General features: G+C 40.2%; 1 protein-coding gene across 2 annotated transcripts in view; it reads left to right on the forward strand.

The window, feature by feature from the left end:
- The window catches only part of LOC106599468 (receptor-type tyrosine-protein phosphatase N2), a 151987-nt gene that overhangs the window by 123616 nt on the left and 6090 nt on the right, over positions 1 to 22281 (forward strand). For both annotated transcript variants that reach the window (XM_014190720.2, XM_014190723.2), the window contains 6 exons: positions 3020 to 3167; positions 3575 to 3648; positions 14322 to 14399; positions 15868 to 15987; positions 16364 to 16530; positions 20904 to 20957. In XM_014190720.2, the coding sequence (XP_014046195.2) occupies positions 3020 to 3167; positions 3575 to 3648; positions 14322 to 14399; positions 15868 to 15987; positions 16364 to 16530; positions 20904 to 20957 (641 nt within the window). The remainder of the gene's footprint in view (positions 1 to 3019; positions 3168 to 3574; positions 3649 to 14321; positions 14400 to 15867; positions 15988 to 16363; positions 16531 to 20903; positions 20958 to 22281) is intronic.

Here is a 22281-nt window from a genome sequence, read left to right on the forward strand (position 1 = left end):
TATCCCATATAATCTTAATCCAGGATTTCCAAAAATGTGATACTGTGATACTGTAGCTACCTCACTGTACTGTGTAAGTTGCCGTTGTACGCTAGTTCCTTTTCCTGGCATCTCCATGTCTACGTCCAAAATGGCCCCCTATTCCCTATTTAGTGCACTCCATTTGATGGGCTCTGGTCAAAAGTAGTGCATTACAGTATATAGGGAATAGGGTGCCATTTGTGAACCACCCCATCAGTGTAAAACCAAACAGCTTATACAGTATGTGTATATGTCCTTCTCCTACCCAGGTGCTCTATTCTAGTTCATTACGAGGCTCCAGCCCTGCCTCAACGTCATCGACAGCTCTGAGCAGCCCTGAGCCGAGCGCTAGCTCCTCATCGAGCGTTATTTCATTCTGATTTTATTGAGCACCTTTGGCAGCTGTAAACCCAGCAGTAAGGGGATTAGCCAGTGTTTGCCTGACACATGGTGATCTCAGCACCTCCTGATTGGATTGCAATAATCCCTTTACACAGTACAAAACCCCATTACTCTGGCATTAGCACAGAGGAGAGTGTGTCTCTCTGATGCCCTGGCAGGTAGGGCTGGTGGAGGAGGGGGGATGCAGGGGTAGAGGAGGGGGTATTTGGGAAGGAGATAAGTACAGAATGAAGCTGCTATTCGATAAGGGGCTAAATCAAGGAAGGGCCATGAATTCGTGCCCTGCTAAAAAGTGTAGACCGTTTCCCAGACTGTGTTCAGTATGTCAGCACATAATGTAATAAGTGTTGATATGATATGGAGACCGAGGTGTACCGGGGTAGTGTGGGCAGGGATTAAAGTAGCATTGTTAAATGGAATGTGTGTGTGTGTGTGTGTGTGTGTGTGTGTGTGTGTGTGTGTGTGTGTGTGTGTGTGTGTGTGTGTGTGTGTGTGTGTGTGTGTGTGTGTGTGTGTGTGTGTGTGTGTGTGTGTGTGTGTGTGTGTGTGTGTGTGTTGATCATCTCTGTATGCTGTATTCCACTTTGTTTTTTCAATATCATAGTGAGTAAGAGTCAGACAAGGATACATCCAAAATGGCTCCCTAGTGCACTACAGTACTTTTGACCAGGGCCCATACGGCTCTGGTCAAAAGTAATGCACTATACCCTGTTAAGAGAAAGTCTATTAAGCCTCTTTGAGTAATGAAAATGAATCCAGATTATGTCCCCACTCATTTGTAACCTTATGTTATTAATATAATTACATTAGGGTTGTGTCCTAAATGGCAGCCTATTACCTACTGTATATAGTACACTGCTTTTGACCAGATCCCTATGGGTAGTATGGTAGTAGTGTACTACATAGGAAATAGGGTGTCATTTCTGACGCAGACATAGAGTCTGTTTTAGGAGACTATTTAATTTAATTAATACAAATTCTAATAGTTCACATAATTTAAGTTTATGTGACAAAACAAGAAATGTAGAGAATCATTGTACCATCTAAAACGTTGTGAAATATCTTTCAATAACCAAAAATATTGTATTTTGAGCTGATTGAAACTGGTGTACAAAATCGAAAGTAAAAGGCGCAAAAACTAAACTTAAGATTGGGAAGCGTAGAAATAGCCCACATAGAACAGATCTACCATTTCTTAGACTTGTTTTCAATGAGAATGACAGATCTATAACTCGCATTTCTATGTGAATTTGATTGGGTCGCCCAAAAAGTGACATAATGCAGCTTTAAAGAGACATTCCTGGTGATTGTTTCCTGCCTGTTTGTGTATGGACCCTGGATAACCATTGATGTCCAACAACCATCTCAGTCCAACTGTTCTCTATCAACAGAGAGGAACAATAGCTAGTCTACACTTTTGGCCCCCGTGCTAAAACATGCTACAGTAGGTTTCACATTTAGCTTTGACAATCTCATTAGCGGCAGTTAATCAAAGTCAGTGCTCCTGACTTAATGATGAATACAGTATGAGAGGTAATGGGCTCGGTTGACTGGCTTATCATTGTGAGGGAACTATTCCTGTTCCTGACTACAGATGTAGTTTCTTAATTTGAGCCAGTTTTCTACACCAGGAAAATAATCATGCAGCAACAGCAAATTTTTATTATTATGTGGGTTATAATTAAAGATGCACTATGCAGAAATCTCTCCGCCATTTCCTGTTTGCTAAAATTCAAATAGTTCGCCTAATTTCAGTTTGTGACAAAACAAGTAATATATTGTAGAGAATCATTGTACCATCTAAACGGTAAAATATATTTTCAAAACCGAAAGTAAAAAATGCAAAAACAAAACTTCTGAACGCAAAACATAGAACAGATCTTACACTTCTTAGACTTGCTTTCAATGAGAATAAAATATCTATAACACACATTTCTCTGTGGATTTGGTAGGGTTGCCCAAAAAGTTACATATTGCAGCTTTTATGGACATTTTTGTAGGGGTTGATACATTTTTTGTTAGGGCAAATCAAGTCAAATTTCAAAGTGGAAATGACTAACTTTTGAAGCCTTTTTAAACCTAAAATACAGTACAAGATTGCATTTCCTGCAGTGAAAGAAATTTCTCAGCAACAAAAGATTGATAACATTTTTATCCTACATCTATACGGCTAGGACCACAAAGAGACCATAGATAATAGAGACCATAGATATCAATAATAAAGACACACACACACACACACACACACACACACACACACACACACACACACACACCTCGGAACCAAATGCCATAAAACATTAGCATTATTATTCATATAATTATAAGAACATTTCTACTACCTCATCTTTACTCCTGCTGAATTAAGAATATTTTATTTTGAGTTGTTTGTATGTCTTTCTTTGCATTGCTCCTTCTTGGTCAGATCATTATTGTTAAAGAGAATGTCTTCTCAATTGACTTACCTGGTTAATATATTCTCTTTCCTCGACCTCCTTAGTCTTACATTGAGGAGGAATACACACCAACTGACATGATGGGTACAACTATAGTTATTGAATGCATATTGACTCCATGTCTTCTTCTTCCTCCCTAGTCTTACATGGAGGACCACCTGAAGAACAAGAATCGTCTGGAGAAGGAGTGGGAGGCTCTGTGTGCGTATCAGGCTGAGCCCAACGCCTCCACTACAGGCCTGGGGGCCGGGAACACAAAGAAGAACCGCTCCAATGCTGTGGTGGCCTGTAAGTTATTATTCTATGTTTTTAAAGGAGTGGGGCAGTCCCACTCCTTCCGTATTGTTCCATGTTTATTGGATAGAGAGGAAAGGTAGAAGAGAGTGTGCTAAAAGAGCAGTGAATGGGATTTGAACCCATGCTCACAGCAGTACATCAGGCAGCAGCTTAGACCATTAGATCACCCCAGGTCACAAGGCCTGTAAGCTCTCCTCATGTTAGATATCATGCTACTGTCAATTGCACCCATCTGAGACTATTTCAAATTATAAGATACACTGTATATGGAGCAGGTTTGCTTTTGAGTATTTGAGCATTCCAGTGCTTATAACACACTGCAGGCAGGCGGAGCATGGTGATGAGTCCTTGTAGAGGAGGTTGAGTTGGTGCAATAAATTCCTCCATTTATATTTCAGATGATCACTCAAGAATTACCTTGAAGGTTGAAAACAGCCACAGCAATTCAGATTACATCAATGCCAGCCCAATTGTAAGTACCTTTTCAGTAGACTAAACTCTGCTTTATAGTGTTGGATGCTGTACTTCAGAACGAACTGAAGCAAAGCAGTGCTTTACAATATACCATTTGATGCAACAGATTGCTTAGCTTTAGTAAGATGCCTGGTATTGCTTATGCACACTGTGTTTCATGCGTTGAATATTCATGATTGTTTTATTAGAAATAATGAGTGAATATTCACATGGGGAATGGGTGGGGAAGGGTACCATGCATGATTCACCCTATTCATTCCCCCATTTTGAAAGCACAGTTGATCTGTGACTGTTATTGACCTTGAATTATGCTAATGTTCATGTCTGTGTTACTGTGTGCTGTTTGTCACAGCTATGCAGTTCAGTTTTGTTGTGCTTTGATGTTGCCTATATACACTGAGTGTACAAAACATTAAGAACACCTGCTCTTTCCATGACATAGACTGACCATGGGAATGCTATGATCCCTTATTGATGTTACTTGTTAAATCCACTTCAATCAGTGTAGATTTTAAAATGTTTCTTTAACCTTTATTTTAACAGGGAAGACATATTTAGATGCATAGTATGTCTCATGCAAATGCGCCTTGTATAATACAACATAAATATACACATTATACCCCAAATATACAGTACCAGTCAAAAGTTTGGATACACCTACTCATTCAAGGCTTTTTCTTTATTTTTACTATTTTCCACATTGTAGAACAATAGCGAAGACATCAAAACTATGAAATAACACTTATGAAATCATGTAGTAACCAGAAAAGTGTTAACCAAATCAAAATATATTTTAGATTTTAGATTCTTGAAAGTAGCCACCCTTTGCCTTGATGTTGCTCCTAGATGTTTCCACTTAACAATAACACCACTTACATTTAACCGGGGCAGCTCTAGCAGGGCAGAAATTTGACAAACTGACTTGTTGGAAAGGTGGCATCCTTTGACGGTGCCACGGTGAAAGTCACTGAGCTCTTCAGTAAGGCCATTCTACTGACAATGTTTGTCTATGGAGATTTCATGGCTGTGTGCTCGATTGTATTCACCTGTCAGCTACGGGTGTGGCTGAAATAGCCAAATCCACTAATTTGAAGGGGTGAATTTCTTTCCTTCATAATTTGTTTGAGCCAATCAGTTGTCTTGTGACAAGGTAGGGTTGGTATACAGAAGATTTACCAAATAGGGCTAAGACCAAGTCCATTTTATGGCAAGAACAGCTCAAATTAGCAAAGAGTCCATCATTACTTTAAGACATGAAGGTCAGTCAATGAGGAACATTTCAAGAACTTTTAAAGTTTCTTTAAGTGCAATCGCAAAAACCATCAAGCGCTATGATGAAACTGGCTCTCATGAGGACTGCCACAGGAAAGGAAGACCCATAGTTACCTCTGCTGCAGAGGACAAGTTCATGAGAGTTACCAGACTCTGAAATTGCAGTACAAATAAATGCTTCACAAAGTTCAGGTGACAGACACATCTCAACATCAACTGTTCAGACGAGACTACATGAATCAGGTCTTCATGGTCGAATTGCTGCAAAGAAACCACTACTAAAGGACACCAATAAGAAGAAAATACTTGATTGGGTCCAACAAACATGAGCAATGGACATTAGACCGGTGGAAATCTGTGCTTTGGTCTGATGAGTCCAAATTTGAGATTTTTGGTTCCAACCGCCGTGTCTTTGTGAGACGGAGAGTAGGTCAACAGATGATCTCTGCATGTGTAGTTCCCACCGTGAAGCATGGAGGAGGAGGTGTGATGGTGGGGGGTGCGTTGCTGGTGACACTGTCTGTGATTTATTTAGAATTCAAGGCACACTTAACCAGCATGGCTACCACACCATTTGTCAGCGATACACCATCCCATCTGGTTTGCGCTTAGTGGGACTATAATTTGTTTTTCAACAGGACAATGACCCAACACACCTCCAGGCTTTATAAGGGCTATTTGACAAATAAGGAGAGTGATGGAGTGCTGCATCAGATGACCTGGCCTCCACAATCACCTGACCTCAACCCAATTGGCATGGTTTGGGATGAGTTGGGCCGAAGAGTGAAGGAAAAGCAGCCAACAAATGCTCAGCATATGTGGGAACTTCTTCAAGACTGTTGGAAAAGCATTCCAGGTAAAGCTGGATGAGAGAATGCCAAAAGTGTGCAAAGCTGTCATCAAGGCAAAGAGTGGCTTCTTTGAAGAATATACAATATAAAATATATACTGTTGAAGTTGGAAGTTTGCATACACTTAGGTTGGAGTCATTAAAACTCGTTTTTCAACCACTCCACAAATTTCTTGTTAACAAACTATAGCTTTGGCAAATTGGTTAGGACATTTACTTTGTGCATGACACAAGTCATTTTTACAATAATTGTTTACAGACAGATTATTTCACTTGATAATTGACATAATTTCTGTTAATTGGAGGTGTACCTGTGGATGTATTTCAAGGCCTACCTTCAAACTCAGTGCCTCTTTGCTTGACGTCATGAGAAAATCAAAAGAAATCAGCCAAGACCTCAGGAAAAAAAAATTGTAGACCTCCACAAGTCTGGTTCATCCTTGGGAGCAATTTGCAAATGCCTGAAGGTGCCACGTTCACCTGTACAAACAATAGTATGCAAGTATAAACACCATGGGACCACGCAGCCGCCATACCGATCAGGAAGGAGACGCATTCTGTCTCCTAGAGATTAACGTATTTTGGTGCGAAAAGTGCTAATCAATCCAAGAACAACAGCAAAGGACCTTGTGAAGATGCTGGAGGAAACAGGTCCAAAAGTATCTATACCCACAGTAAAACGAGTCCCTATATCGACATAACCTGAAAGGCCGCTCTGCAAGGAAGTAGCCACTGCTCCAAAACCGCCATAAAAAAGCCAGACTACGGTTTGCAACTGCACATGGGGACAAAGATCGTACTTTTTGGAGAAATGTGCTCTGGTCTGATGAAACAAAAATAGAACTGTTTGGCCATAATGACCATCGTTTTGTTTGGAGGTAAAAGGGGGAGGCTTGCAAACCGAAGAACACAATCCCAACCGTGAAGCACGAGGGTGGCAGCATCATGTTGTGGGGGTGCTTTGCTGCAGGAGGGACTGGTGCACTTCACAAAATAGATGGCATCATGAGGAAAGAAAATTATGTGGATATATTGAAGCAGCATCTCAAGACATCAGTCAGGAAGTTAAAGCTTGGTCGCAAATGGGTCTTCCAAGTGGACAATGACCCCAAGCATACTTCCAAAGTTGTGGCAAAATGGCCTAAGGACAACAAAGTCAAGGTATTGGAGTGGCCATCACAAAGCCCTGACCTCAATCCCATAGAACATTTGTGGGCAGAACTGAAAAAGCGTATGCGAGCAAGGAGGCCTACAAACCTGACTCAGCTACACCAGCTCTGTCAGGAGGAATGGGCCAAAATTCACCCAATTTATTGTGGGAAGCTTGTGGAAGGCTACCCGAAACATTTGACCCAAGTTAAACAATTTAAACGCAATGCTACCAAATACTAATTGAGTGTATGTAAACTTCTGACCCACTGGGAATGTGATGAAAGAAATAAAAGTTAAAATAAATCATTCTCACTACTATTATTCTGACATTTCACATTCTTAAATTAAGTGGTGATCCTAACTGACCTAAAACAATTTTTACTAGGATTAAATGACTTCAACTGTATATTTGTTTAACACTTTTTGGTTACTACATGATTCCTATATGTGTTATTTCATAATTTTGATGTCTTCACTATTATTCTGAAATGTAGAAAATAATAAAAATAAAGAAAAACCTTTGAATGAATAGGTGTGTCCAAATTTTTGACTGTTACTGTATATAACACATTAAAATACAAAAACATTGTCATGGGAAGCACAAAATAAAACAGCACAAATCACCCAGATAAACAGTTACATTCATCCACAAATAAGTCCCAAATCAATACTTTAAATTGCCCGAATGACACCAGAACATCAATATTAAATGTATTTTGAATTTTGCCTAGCTCGTTAGAGACGCTAGAAACCTCAAGAGTTAACCAATCCTGTGAACGGATTAGGCAACTCAGGTGTCTATACTTCAACAGCAAAGTTAGATAAGATGGAAGTTTATGAAGTAGGGGCTTGTAAACAAAAAGGGAGTAATGTAGAGATCTACGGGTCTTCAGCGAAGTCCAGCCAACCTGCAGTGATGATTATCAAAACTGTCACCTGTAATAAAACGAAGGGCATTATGGTAGATGGCATCCAAAGGTTTAAGAGTAGTAGCAGCTGCACTTTGATAAATAATATCACCATAATCAAGAACAGATAGAAACGTTGACTGAAGGATCTGCTTCCTGAAGGCAGGATCTGTTGCTGTAGAAAAAAAAATATTTTAAACCTTAGCTTCTTAACCAGCTCATCTATATGTTTTTTGAACGTTAAATCCACATCAATCCAAATGCCTAAATATTTATATGCGGGAACACGTTCGATTGGAGAACCCTCCAATGAGTGAACATGTAGTTCATCGGAAACATTCTTATGAAATTTTAAAAACAACATGTATTGTGTTTTGCCTGTATTAAGCACACATTTTAAATCAGGAATGGATTCCTGCATAGCTATAAAATCTGACTGTAGTTTAACACAGCCAGATCAACAGTCGGGGCAGTAGCATACATAATACTATCATCCGCATATAGATTAAGTTTACAATTTTAAACAGATTGACCAATGGTGTTTATATAAATAGTGAAGAGAACAGGTCCCAAAATCGACCCCTGTGGGACACCTTTATGTACTTCAAGAAATTCAGACTTAACCCCATCCATCACGATGGCCTGAGTTATGTCACTAAGATAATCATGAAATCATGAACAGGCGTCAGAGCTCAGGCCTATTGAGGACAACTTATTCAATAAAATAGCCTGATAAACAGTATCAAAAACTTTTGACAGGTCTACAAACAAAGCAGCACATTTCATTGTAGTGTCTAACACATGGACAAGATCAATAACAACTGAAGTGGTTGCTGTAATAGTGCTATGCCCAGGCCTAAACCCTGATTGGTTTACATTCAAAACATATTTCTCAGATAAAAAAAGAGAAAAGGTCTACATTTACCAAGGATTCAAGATTCTTAGCTAGACAAGGAAGTTTTGAAATGGAGAGATAATGATTAAGATCACTACTATCCCTGCGCTTGTGGAGAGGCAGAACAAGAGCTGATTTCCATACTTTTGGAATATTTCCTGATAACAATGTTAAATTAATAATGTGGGTTATTGAGCAAACAATGATGGGCGCTGCACACTTAAGCAGACCAGGATCCAATTGGTCGGCCCCTGTGGAGTTCTTGTTGCCTATTGCTAGCTAAGCATCCAGGACTTCTTTTTCTGTAAATAGCCTAAAAGAAAACTTTGGACTATAAATTCTCTGATCATTCAGCAAGTCATTCAGCAAGTTTTCCTTATCAGCATCCTGCCAAATATCATTGTGAATATGCTTAGAAGTTATTTCAAAGAGATAGCCCGCTGAAATAAAATGGTGATTAAATGCATCAATGATGGCATTTTTTTCCGTAATAAGGCCAGTGTCTGAATGAATTTGTTGTGGCAGCGAGGAGGAAATAGAACCCTTCAGGGATTTGACAGTTTTCCAGAATTTAGCCGGGTTCAATTACAATCTGAAAGAGTGTTTACATTATAATCAGATTTAACCTTTCGGATTTGTCTTACCCAATGATTCCTCAGTATCTTAAAGGCTTGTGTTCCTGGCCTTGACCAAAACATCATCTCTTTTATGAATTACTTCTGATAAAGAGTGTACCAGGCATTTGATCTACCTTTAGGGAGCATGATTATCCACAATAGTATTGAAGACATCTGCAAAAAGGCTCAAAGATAAATCAGGTTCAGGGATAGCTGAAATACAATCAAGGTCACAAAAATAAAGATCATGTAAAAAAAAGCCTGTATACTGAAGTTTTTAAAGTTCCTCTTTGTGATAACATGAGGCTTAGATTTTTGTATTGTCACATCTCTTAGATAAACAACATATATTTTCGATTGTCCGAAGCCTGCATTTCCCAATCATCATTTTGGTCACCCAGGATAATAACTTCGGATTTAATAAAATAATACAACAAACTAGTTAAGTGCACAAAGGTTAGCCGAGGGAGGACGGTAGGTAGACCCCTATAACAGTTATGGATACATTTTTCCCCAGACAAAGGCTTAAATATAGTAGCTAAACATTTTTGGCAAGGGAAATGGATTTCAGTCAAGAGAGAGAAATTATTTTATTAAGAATAGCCTCTCCACCACCTCTACCCTGTCTGTCAGCTCTGAACCTATTATAACACTCAATATTAATATCGGAGTCCAGAATGTCCCCAGAGATCCAAGTTTCAGTCAATACTAGAATGTCTGAATTTGTCTGCGTAGCCCAGATCTTGATGTAATTAAGTTTAGGAAGTAAGCTCCTAGTGTTTAGATGCATCAACCCAAGTCATTTCCGATTGTTTAAGTCACATGGACTCTCCAACTCAAACAAGCTACATTCGATAGGTAGTTGCAGGTCCTGTCTGATATTTTTTATTTTTTTTTATTTAACTAGGCAAGTCAGTTAAAATTCTTATTTACAATGACAGCCTACCCAGGCCAAACCCGGAACGACGCTGGGCCAATTGTGTGCCGCCCTATGGGACTCCCAATCACGGCCGGATGTGAGACTCCTCTTGCACTGAGATGCAGTGCCTTTGACCGCTGCGCCACTCAGGAGCCCATTGATATAGATGAAGGGGAGGAGACAGGTTAAAGAAGGATTTTTAAGCCTTGAGACAATTGAGACATGGATTGTGTATTTGTGCCATTCAGAGGGTGAATGGGCAAGTGCCTTTGAACGGGGTATGGTAGTACCGGTTTGTGTCAAGAATTGCAACGCTGCTGGGTTTTTCATGCTCAACACTTTCCCATGTGTATTAAGAATGGTCCACCACCCAAAGGACATCCAACCAACTTGACACAAATGTGGGAAGCATTGGAGTCAACATGGGCCAGCATCCCTGTGGAATGCTTTCGACACCTTGTAGATTCCATGCCCTGACGATTTGAGGCTGTTCTGAGGGCAAGGGGGGGCAACTCAATATTAGGAAGGTGAGCTGTTTTGTACACTCACTTAAAAATCCTTCTATAACCTGTCTCCTCCCCTTCATGTACACTGATTGAAGTGGATTTAACAAGTGACATCTTTAAGGGATCATAGCTTTCACCTGGATTCATATGGTCAGTCTATGTCATGTAAAGAGCAGGTGTTCCTAATGTTTTGTACACTCAGTGTATATATTCAGGTTTAGTTGATTACATGTAAGCCTACACATTGGCAGCAGGGAATCAGCATGGGAGCTGATGCATTTATTTATACCATTTCTACTGGTGCATTTTTAAAGGCTAAATCAGGAGTTTAAAGACCCACTCCGGCTATTTTTGAACCTTCGCCACTCACAAATGACAACCAGTGTATAAATTGGGTAATTTACACACACTTAAGCATCAAACAATACATTTTGAGCGAACATTTTTTTTTACTCAACTGTGAATGTCCAAGAACCAAACATTTGTAAGAAAGAGAGAAATAGGAGCCATGTGAATTCAGGAACTGAGCATACCCATTTGAAAAAGGTGGTCAAATCAAATAGATGCAGTTATCTTCCCCTGGAGGCAGATACAGAACTATTCCATTATAAGAAACTGAAATGCTATGCAATTCAAATCCAAGGTCGTGTCCAAACTGGCACCCTGTTCCCTTCATAGTGCACTACCTTTGACCAGGGCTCATAGGGTTCAAAAGTAATACACTATATAGGGAAAGGGGTGCCATTCGGGACACTGGCCCGTTGTCGTTGCACCAAAGTGCCAGGATGTGACGACACAGAAGAACCTTTTCCTACACACCGAGCGGGATGGGTACAACTAGATATTTACAGAAATACCTCTGCTGCTGGCAATTTGATTTCCTCAACAACACCACTTACTGGCTCACGCGCAAAACATTGTTGTCGGCACTCTGGAGAATGTTTGTCTGCAAAGTAGTACTGTGAATCACTGTAAAACTTATGACCATCTTATAAGAGGAATTGTGTAACTCCCTTGTGATTGCCGCTTTAAAGAGCTTGTTATTATTTCTCTCGCTACTGTGGGATATCTGGCTTCAAGCTAATTGAGCTGTTATTGTATGGCTTCATTTTGAAGGCATTACTGTTGCTGTTACATTGATGAAGTAGAGTTTCTATGGGCGCTCTAGATCGTCTTATGGACTCTTGCTTTCACATCATCACCACTAGCCCCTCACAATACATGGGAAACCTATTCAAACACCTCTGAAATGAGGACCAGAACAGAAGTGAATCTCCTGTGAGAGAGTATCTGTCCCTCCCTCCTTCTCCCTGGTCTCACAGTGTGGTGGGTGAAACAAAGAGCTGACAAGCCTTGGTCCCCCACGGTGCAGTGGTGACAGACAACCAGAGGCAGAGCAGTGCTCTGCAATAACTACTGCTGCCACCGGCAGCCACTGGCCAGTAGGGAAGAAAGGCTGATAATTACTGCACACAGACCCTGGCTGGGCAGAACAAAACGGCCATGATTACGCCTGTCACGTTGCCGCTTGCTCCTCATTAGGTCCCAGGGAAATCATCCACTGGTAAACAATGTTTAATCTCTCTCTCTTTCTCTCTCTCTCTCTCTCTCCCTCTGCAACTCCAACCAAGAAGTTGGGTGGGTGGAAGAGGGAGGGATGGACGAGGGACAATGGGTTCCTGGAGACCCATCAACAGCATTAGCCCCTCAGCCTACTGACGGCTGAATGGACGGACACACTCAAGAATGTCATTAGCACCAGTTCTTAGTTCAGAGACAGCAGACACTTGAAATTGTCAGGAAACATTGTGTCTCCAAGAGATTGGAGAGAGAGAGAACGAGAGACAGAAGGGGAGCATCAGAGAGAGAGAGCTAGAGAGAGCTAGAGAGAGCTAGAGATATGTATACTTTGACAATGTATGTAATTTAACTTGCCATGTCTATAAAGTCTATTGAATTGAGAGAGAGAGAGAGAGAGAGAGAGAGAGAGAGAGAGAGAGAGAGAGAGAGAGAGGAGGGGGGGAGCGACAGAGAGTACAGTTTCTCTGTACAGAGTGTACTGCAGACACTGAGTTTCTCTCAGTATTGAGTCTAGACCAATGACAGTCAGTTTCTCTGTTGCAGCAGCAGATACTCTCCTGGGGTACTGCATCAAACACTAGACATTTTTGTATTTCTGTTTTCTTTTTTCTGCCAAAGCTAAAAAGTTTGACTTGTTGTTAGCATTCGTCATCATTGACAATTATATAAAAGGACATAAAAGCACTCTCCCATTCACAGCTCCTCCTCTATTCTCCTCCATCTGTTAACAAATGCACTTTGCAGTGACAGTTTTTCCGTATTAATTGAAATGCAAACCCCTAGTTAAAACTGTGCCTTTCTTTCCCCAGTTAATACATTTACGTTAAAAGCGTAATCTTTTGTGTAAACCCGAGTTTATTTAAAACATTCTATTATTTTAGTTCATAAAGCAACAGAAGACTATTAAACACCATTTTGTGTGTGCAAGCCTTGGAATTATCTGTCTTTTCCCATAATTGCTTCCAGATAAATTGGCCTATCCAATTATAAAATGTTCCATACAATTTGCATGGTAATAGGTATGACTGACACTCAACTATTCTCTTCTCGCATTCGCCACACATTTCTGGACCATGCTTGTTTTTTTTAAGATGTCATTGCTCTCCAACTTGTGAGAGTTTAGCAGCCTTGTTGTTTTAAGCACTGCAGAATAAGAAAAGACGGCACACAGACAACATTTGGGATTCATAGAAAGGAGTTCTTCCACAAACATTTGGTTAACAATACATGGGAACACTCTGATCTCATTCCCATTGAATACCTATTCAAACATATCCGAAATGAAGATCAGACCATAAGTGAATGGCTTTGCACACTGTATTAAACCTTGAACGCTTCACTGACCACCTACACTATTTCTCGGGGAGGGAAGAGTAGGCAGTAATACTCTGAATTTCCTCTTTCTACAGCCAATGTGGGTGTTACTTTAAAGCGGCAATAAGCGGTTGAAACAATAGCGTACTTCCCGCCCCTGTTTCAGTAAAAAGCTGAGGGATAGGGCTGGAGAAATTTAACCACTCTCAAATTCATAGAAAGAGCTATGGATGCAAGGACTGACCATCCATTACGTCAAAATAATAGTTTTAACCATGTTTTTAGGCTACATGGTGTTTGTTTACAAACATTGGAGTATAACAATCTTACATTTTGGGATCTGATGGGGTACGACAGTTGAACTAAGCTCAGGAGGCATTTATAAGTTATTTTCTTCAAGAATCAATGGGTAAATATAATTAATTTATGAGTGGAATGTAGCAACTATGGATTGTCCCTTTATTTCAACATTTTGCTACATCATTTTTTATTTGACTTTAAGTTGGTATGTTTTTCACTATATCCAGTTTAAGAATATTGTTCTTTCTCAAAGCACTCACTAGGGTAAACCTTGTGGTCCTTTACTTGATCAATAATTAAGTAATAACATTGCTCTTTCTCTCTATCTCTCTCTCTGTGTCTCTCTCTCTCTCCCAGATGGATCATGACCCACGGAACCCAGCCTACATCGCTACTCAAGGCCCTCTTCCCTCCACGGTGGCTGATTTCTGGCAGGTACAGTCCTCTCTTTCATAAAATCAATATCTTCTCCAGACTTAAACAACAAGGGAACAGTGTTATTAGAAGTGTAAGTCAAACTGGAGACAAGTGCTTTTTGTAATCCCACCATAGCCTCCATATATACCACTCCCCAATCTACTTGCAAATGATAATCAAATATTGGTGCACATTTTATGTATACAGATATGCCTGGTTGTGTCAAACTATAGGAGAGAAAGGGAGGCTGTCTTGAATTATATTATATTATTTCATGCAATCGATAAGGTGCATGATAATGGGAGAATTCCGAGGATGGAATTGTTCTGGGTGCATCCCAATTGGCACCCTATTCCATATATAGTGCACTACTTTTTTCACCAGGGTGCATAGTGCTCTGGCCAAAAGTAGAGTACTATGTAGGGAATAGGGTGCCATTTAGGATGCATCCTCTGTCACCCGTGTGCTACTTGAATTGTGCTACTGAGTGGAGGGAATGTCTGGCCCAACATGACAACCGGAGTATGGGCCTCGGCCTGGGCCCCTCTCTGCCTAATCCCTGTTTGGCTCTGAACACACTCTGAGAGGGGGGGGGGTGGAGGCTCTCTCTCTCTCCTCTCTTCTCCCTAATTTTCTCCCTCCTGTCTTAGTAAATTATAAAAAATGTAAGTGCATTTTACATGGGTCACAACACAATCTACATCATTAAACTATATTAGAACTTTGTCAACGGTGATAAACTTTGTTCAATGTGCTAAACATTAGCAAATGTTCTTGGTAACTGTGAAATCATGAGCCATAGGTAAGAGAGCATCCTGGTCATCTGATGAGTGTAACAATAATGTTTTATTAGCTTCATTAACCTGGCTGCTGTCTTTCTATCCTGCCAATGGCTCTCTAGAGCCTACCTACCTTCTGACCAGCAACATCTAGACTGTATGTTAGCGAGAAAAATACACCTAAACAGACACTCCTAGTTCTGGAATGGCACAATAGGGACAATAGTGTATTTATTTGTTAAGGGACAGACACAATTAAAACATTGATACATTGAATAGTCGACAGTCAGATGCATTGCACCATCATGCCTTAGCTTGCGCTATTTTGCACCATCAGTCCCCCCTACATATGAAGCTGTTCGTTTTTTACTATTGTTAAAGTTTACAAAAATACTTTAAGAATTTCACAGCGACAGCTAACAGTGTTTTCCCCAAGTATGGAAAGTAGATTGTACTGTAATTTAGATGCAGATGATTCAATAAGAAGGAATGGATGATAATTAATCATTTTAATCAAGCATTTTATTCCATATTCCTGTTTGTCATGTTTGGTCTTTTTCCTCTAATACTAGTAAATGGGCTCATACATAAAAGTTTGAAGTGTGTGAGGGAGAGTCTCAATAGAATAGCGTGAGGCTGCATGTCACGAGGCAATTACCGGGTGTTGCCTTGTGACAAAATGGCCGTTCTCTGTCTTTTGTGTGCAGATGGTTTGGGAGAATGGCTGTGTGGTCATTGTCATGCTGACGCCCCTCACTGAGAGTGGAGTCAAACAGTGCTACCACTACTGGCCTGACGAGGGGTCCAACCTCTACCACATCTACGAGGTACCAGGCCTGGTTATCCAATGTCTGATGTTCGCTCAAAATGACAATTTTTTGTTTTTCTAGTCTTATCTATTGTTATTGTTCTAAATCAGAAATATGGTTATAGTCGTTTTTGATTTTAAAATTAATGTGTAATTTCAGCGTAATTTGGTTGTAAATATACTCAGTTTTAATTGTATTCAACCGTTTACTTATACACTGTAATAGCACAGTCAGTAATACACATTTTCTAACTTTTCTGGAAGGTGCACAGTACACTGCATATTTAAAATCAAGTGCACTTATAATTACATGTTTTACTGTGTATTCACGGATAACTTACAATAGAATAAGAACTCATTATATTTCTATGACTCTGACATAACTTCCTCTCTAGGTGAACCTGGTGTCGGAGCACATCTGGTGTGATGACTTCTTGGTTCGTAGTTTCTACCTAAAGAACATGCAGACCAACGAGACTCGCACCGTCACACAGTTCCACTTCCTTACCTGGCTCAACCAGAATGTCCCTGAGTCCAGTCGGACACTCCTGGACTTCCGCAGGTAGGACTTCCTAGAGCCAGGGCTCCACAGGGCTGTCCTCACCACTATCAACAGTTGAAAAAATCCGTGAACTTTCCAAAAATTCCCAGGTTTTCCAGAAATCCTGATTGGAAGATTCCTCTGAAAACATGGATTTCTAGAAAACCTGGGAAAGTTACTAGACTTTTGCAACCCTATTGCTGTCAGATTGATATGGTAACAATAAGGTATTTTGTGGGATTAAACCTTTAGTTCCCTTCTTTTCCTCTTACTTTATGTGCCAGTCTTCACATAGATATAAGATATACTACGACTCAGTAAATCTCTTTATTACTAGCCTTGCTGCTCTCTTAGGCCCACTGAGGAATTCTTCAAATAACAGGACAAGTCTGAGTACTGTGATGTTATATATCCTGGTGTTATTGTATTTGTGCTGCACACTTATGAGGTGAGATCTTCCGGGAAAGAGCAGGGCCAGGATATGTGGTGAAACACATCATACTGCCATCAAGCCACCAACTGTGGTCAGTGTAGGCATTTTCTTTTCTCATGGGGTGAGGGAATGGTGAGGAGAAATACTAGGATTAAAAAAAAGTGTTCTCGCTCAATTTCTTATCACATGCTATTGCAGTAACACTTGAATCTGAATCTTAGTTTGTGGTTTCGACAGCAATTATCACACTTGAGGTTTCGAGATCATAAACTGCGAGCTAATTCCTCTCTCTGTATGCCGCCATGTATTTAATTAACAAGTCTTACTTCTGATCGAGCAGCACTTTCTTTTATTTCTCAGTTTCATAGCTACCTACCTGTTTTGGTTTGTTTTCTTCCTTTTGTTATTTTGCCAGCTAATTAGCGGTTGCCAGTGTCATTTTTGTGATGTTGCAGCTAGTAATATGAGCCCAGTTGCATAGTCACAAAAGTGATCATTGGAAACTGTGACTCTGCAACCAGGGGCCTTGCGGAACCCCCCTGCTCCTCCTCTCTCTCCTCAGCCTCTCTTCCTCTCTCTAATGACCTCTCACCTTTTGCTTGCTCATGATTTGCTTGACTTCCTCTGACTGATACTCTATACGTTTAACTTATTTAAGGATCACCTCCCTCCTTTGAATTCCCCCACTTCCCCCCAACCAACCCCCCATTGGTGATCTGCTGTTGTTCCTATGGTAATTTGGTTCATGGTGGGTTTGGTACTTCTGAATTGTGAATTGGTTTTTTCGGGTTTGTTGCGTAACATTTTCTGTCAATTTTCTTTTGATCGATGAAGGAATACTATTAATTTAAATCCAGTTTCTTAAAGAGGTAATCATTGGGGATTATAGTGAGATCTTGAAATAAATCCCTAGGCATAAGTATTCAGTGTCCTGCCCCACATACAGTAAATGCATACAGTTGAAGTCGGAAGTTTACATACACTTAGGTTAGAGTCATTAAAGCTCGTTTTTTCAACCACTCCACACATTTCTTGTTAACAAACTATAGTTTTGGCAAGTCGGTTAGGACATCTACTTTGTGCATGACACAAGTAATCTTTCCAACAATTGTTTACAGACAGATTATTTCACTTATAATTCACTGTATCACAATTCCAGTGGGTCAGAAGTTTACATACACTACGTTGACTGTGCCTTTAAACAGCTTGGAAAATTCCAGAAAATGCCTTTAGAAGCTTCTGATAGGCTACTTGACATCATTTGAGTCAATTGGAGGTGTACCTGTGGATGTATTTCAATGCCTACCTTCAAACTCAGTGCCTCTTTGCTTGACATCATGGGAAAATCAAAAGATAACAGCCAAGACCTCAGAAAACAAATTGTAGACCTCCACAAGTCTGGTTCATCCTTGGGAGCAATTTCCAAACGCCTGAAGGTACCACGTTCATCTGTACAAACCTGATGCTACCTGAGCCTGATGAGTCATGTATTAAATAAGAAAATTTGATCCCTACATAAATGACATTTAATGAGCCCAAGCCTAAAAAAGCCCAAATGATTGTGCCATTAAACAATACATATAACCTATGATATAGGCTACTGCACATTACGCACAACAGAAAAACATAACAGCCTATAGATGTAGCTAGCTATATGATCTCTTGGGTAAATAAATGAAACTAGCTCCAGTAGGCTAATCTTTTTGAGTGTGAACTGTATTACTGTGCTGTATTGTATTACACTGTATTATACGGACTGGAATTACGCATATCATTCAAGCCATGATGAAGCAGAAGAGAAACATGCAAATCTTGTGCAGCAAATGCGGCCTACAAAGTTACAAGTATAGGCTAGCGAATTTGATTTTAATTTTGAAATATAATAGAGCCTATTTGTATAATTAGTAGACTGACGCATATATACCTTTCATAATATTTCCCCTAATGTTATTAGCCTACCTCCTCTTTCTCTCTCTATTGTTGCTTCATTCCTTCCTCGCTTTCAGCAGTTACATGAAACAAGTTTTGTTGTACTTATCTTCATCATTTTAATGACATGCTTCAATATTATAGGACTAGAATTAGATGCAGAAGGCTTTCACTTCTCTTCATGAAGATTGAATGATTATCGGTCTGAATAAATAACTTCTATTTAAAAAAAAATATATTACCTTTATTTAACTAGGCAAGTCAGTTAAGAACAAATTCTTATTTTCAATGACGGCCTAGGAACAGTGGGTTAACTGCCTAGTTCAGGGGCAGAATGACCGATTTATAGCCTACCACCATCCCTCGTTCGCTCTCTTTCAAATTACCCGTGAGTTCTATTGGCTGCTGTATTTAACATTCAGCAAAAAAGAGCTCTTTGAATAGTCTACTGGTATAAGAAATGCCCAAAAGATTATGTCAAGCAAGCTATTCTAGTCTAGCTTTTCCTGCATGGGACTCCAAGAGCTAAGTAGTGTTTTTTAAGGAGAGGCCAGTGAAGCACAGGTGCTTGCGTATTGCGGCAAGAGACAGAGGCTATAAGTTAGAAGCTGATTATGCATACCCATAATTCATTAACTAAATATAAGGCTAATACTGCATTGAATGTATTACCTGAAAGAGGGAGGCTAGGACATCTATATATAAGGCTATATATCAATCTAGAACAGGATTAAACATTTTGGATGCAATTTGAATGGAGTTGATGGAGAGAGAGAAAGACTGCGAGAGAGTGCTAGTGAGAGGGTGCACTGATTTAAAGCAATGATATTCTAGTGATAGGCTGTTTTAAAACTCTGGAGCTGCAATTAAAAAACAAGATGACCCCACGAAAGCCAGGTGGAGATGGGTAAATTAGACGCGCATTCAGTCTTTATATTACCGTAGCATAGGCTATGGTGCAGCAAATGTAGGCCTACCTGTCACAAGAAAAACAGTTACCATGCTGAGGTAATAGGTCTACATGCATTGTGAAGTGCGCTCCATACTGAGATGGGCTGTCTGTCCCCACCCTGAGCGCTGATTCATCATTTGGAGGCCGTAGAGAAGCCAGATTAAGACATTGCATATAATGTAACAGTTCCATTTCATGCCATGCTGTTCATATAAATAATTTATTATAATTTACCGGTTTCTTGCAGTTATTTATCCTTGGAAAAGGGAGTGGTTTTGGACGGTAAATTCCGGGTAAAGCGTGGTAACTGGGATTTCAACCCTATACATTCAACCCTACACTGAAAGTATACATACAGATGGAAGTTGAATTCTTATTTAGTTCTAGAAGTTTCAGTAAGATCATTAGCCTACTGCATGTACTTTTATGGGAGTGAGTGACCCCTAACCTCCACCACCCCTTCCCCTTTAACATTTTAGTTCTTGCGCTCCATGATGAAAAGATCTGATCCAGCATAATTCACCCCCACAACAACAGCCAATTAACAATGTGAGGACTGCTGTACGGTGCGGTTGGCAGGAGTGTGTCTCGCCACTGTGTAATGTCTTTAATTGTACAAGGTTAATGCATGGCGGGCAAGGGGCCGCATCTCAAAATGGCACCCTGGTCAAAAGTAGAGCACTAATGTGTCATTTGGGATGCAGATACCCAGCAGCCACCTCACCTCATTACCACAATCCAATATATCACCACTGCAATGGCATATCTTCATTAAGTCAGTCTTCATTAATTATGGTTGTGAAATGTGGATTTATATATTTTTTTTATAGATTGAGAAGGGATGTATCTTTTCAAAGTCCATAGTATCATTATAATATTTAACCTTGATGTAGACTTGTTCTAGTCTTCAGGGCCTTATTAATATGAGAAGTGTTGACCAATTAAAACCGATCATAATGAGAATAAAATTGGTTCAATCACTGGGTGTACTCTATTATTTTATATTTCATTTGATCTCATTTTGATGTTGGGATTTGACATAAGGTTTATGATGCTTTATGTCTGTCTGTTCTGTTGCAGAAAGGTTAACAAGTGCTACCGGGGAAGGTCTTGTCCTATAATAGTCCACTGCAGGCAAGTATAAACAGTATTGTACCTCAGTAGAGGAAGTAAATGATGTAATCATAGAATGCCATGAGTCTAAGGTGGGTCTTACATCTATGATTATAACACCCCTCTCTCTCAGAGTCATACTATTATGCGTAGATCTATTATGCATAGATCTACTGTGTTTTCCTTTCATGTATATGCTCCAAACCACAGTTCCCAAAAATAGATGAAACCTGAAATAAATGGTTGGAATATAGTTTATACACTGAACAAAAATATAAACACAAAATGAAAAGTGTTGGTCCCGTGTTTCATGAGCTGAAATAAAAGATCCCAGAAATGTTCCATATGCACAAAAAACGAATTTCTCTCACATTTTGTGCACAAATTTGTTTACATCCCTGTTCGTGAGCATTTCTCCTTTGTCAAGATAATCCATCCACCTGACAGGTGTGGCATATCAGGAAGCTGTTTAAAGAGCATGATCATTACATAGGTGCACCTTGTGCTGGGGACAATGAAAGGCCACTCTAATATGTGCAGTTTTGTCACGCAACACAATGCCACAGATGTCTTTGAGAGAGCATGCAATTGAAATGCTGACTGCAGGAATGTCCACCAGAGCTGTTGCCAGAGAATTTAATGTTCATTTCTCTATAAGCCACCTCCAATGTCATTTTAGATAATTTGGCAGTACGTCCAACCGGCCTCAAACCAAAGACTACGTGTAACCACTCCAGCCCAGGACCTCCACAACCAGCTCCTTCACCTGCGGGATCTTCAAGGACCAGCTACCTGGACAGCTGATGAAACTGGGTTTGCACAACTGAAGAATTTCTGCACAAACTGTCTCAGGGAAGCTCATCTGCATGCTCGTTGTCTTCACCAGGGTCTTGACCTGACTGCAGTTTGGGGTCGTAAACGACTTCAGTGGGAAAATGCTCACCTTCATTGGCCACTGGCACGCTGGAGAAATGTGCTCTTCACGGGTGAATCCTGGTTTTAACTGTAATGGGCACATGGCAGACAGCTTGTTTGGCGTTGTGTGGGCGAGCGGATTGCTGATGTCAATGTTGTGAACAGTGCCCCATGGTGGTGGTAGGGTTATGGTATGGGCAGGCATAAGCTACAAACAACGAACACAATTGCATTTTATCATTGACAATTTGAATGATGAGATACCGTGACGAAATCCTGAGGCCCATTGTCGTGCCATTTATCCACTGCCATCACCTCATGTTTCAGCGTGATAATACACGGCCCCATGACGCAAGGATCAGTACACAATTCCCGGAAGCTGAAAATGTCCCAGTTCTTCCATGGCCTGCATACTCAACAGACATGTCAC

The sequence above is a fragment of the Salmo salar genome, chromosome ssa03 (assembly GCF_905237065.1).
Source record: "Salmo salar chromosome ssa03, Ssal_v3.1, whole genome shotgun sequence".
In the NCBI taxonomy this organism is placed as follows: Eukaryota; Metazoa; Chordata; class Actinopteri; order Salmoniformes; family Salmonidae; genus Salmo; species Salmo salar.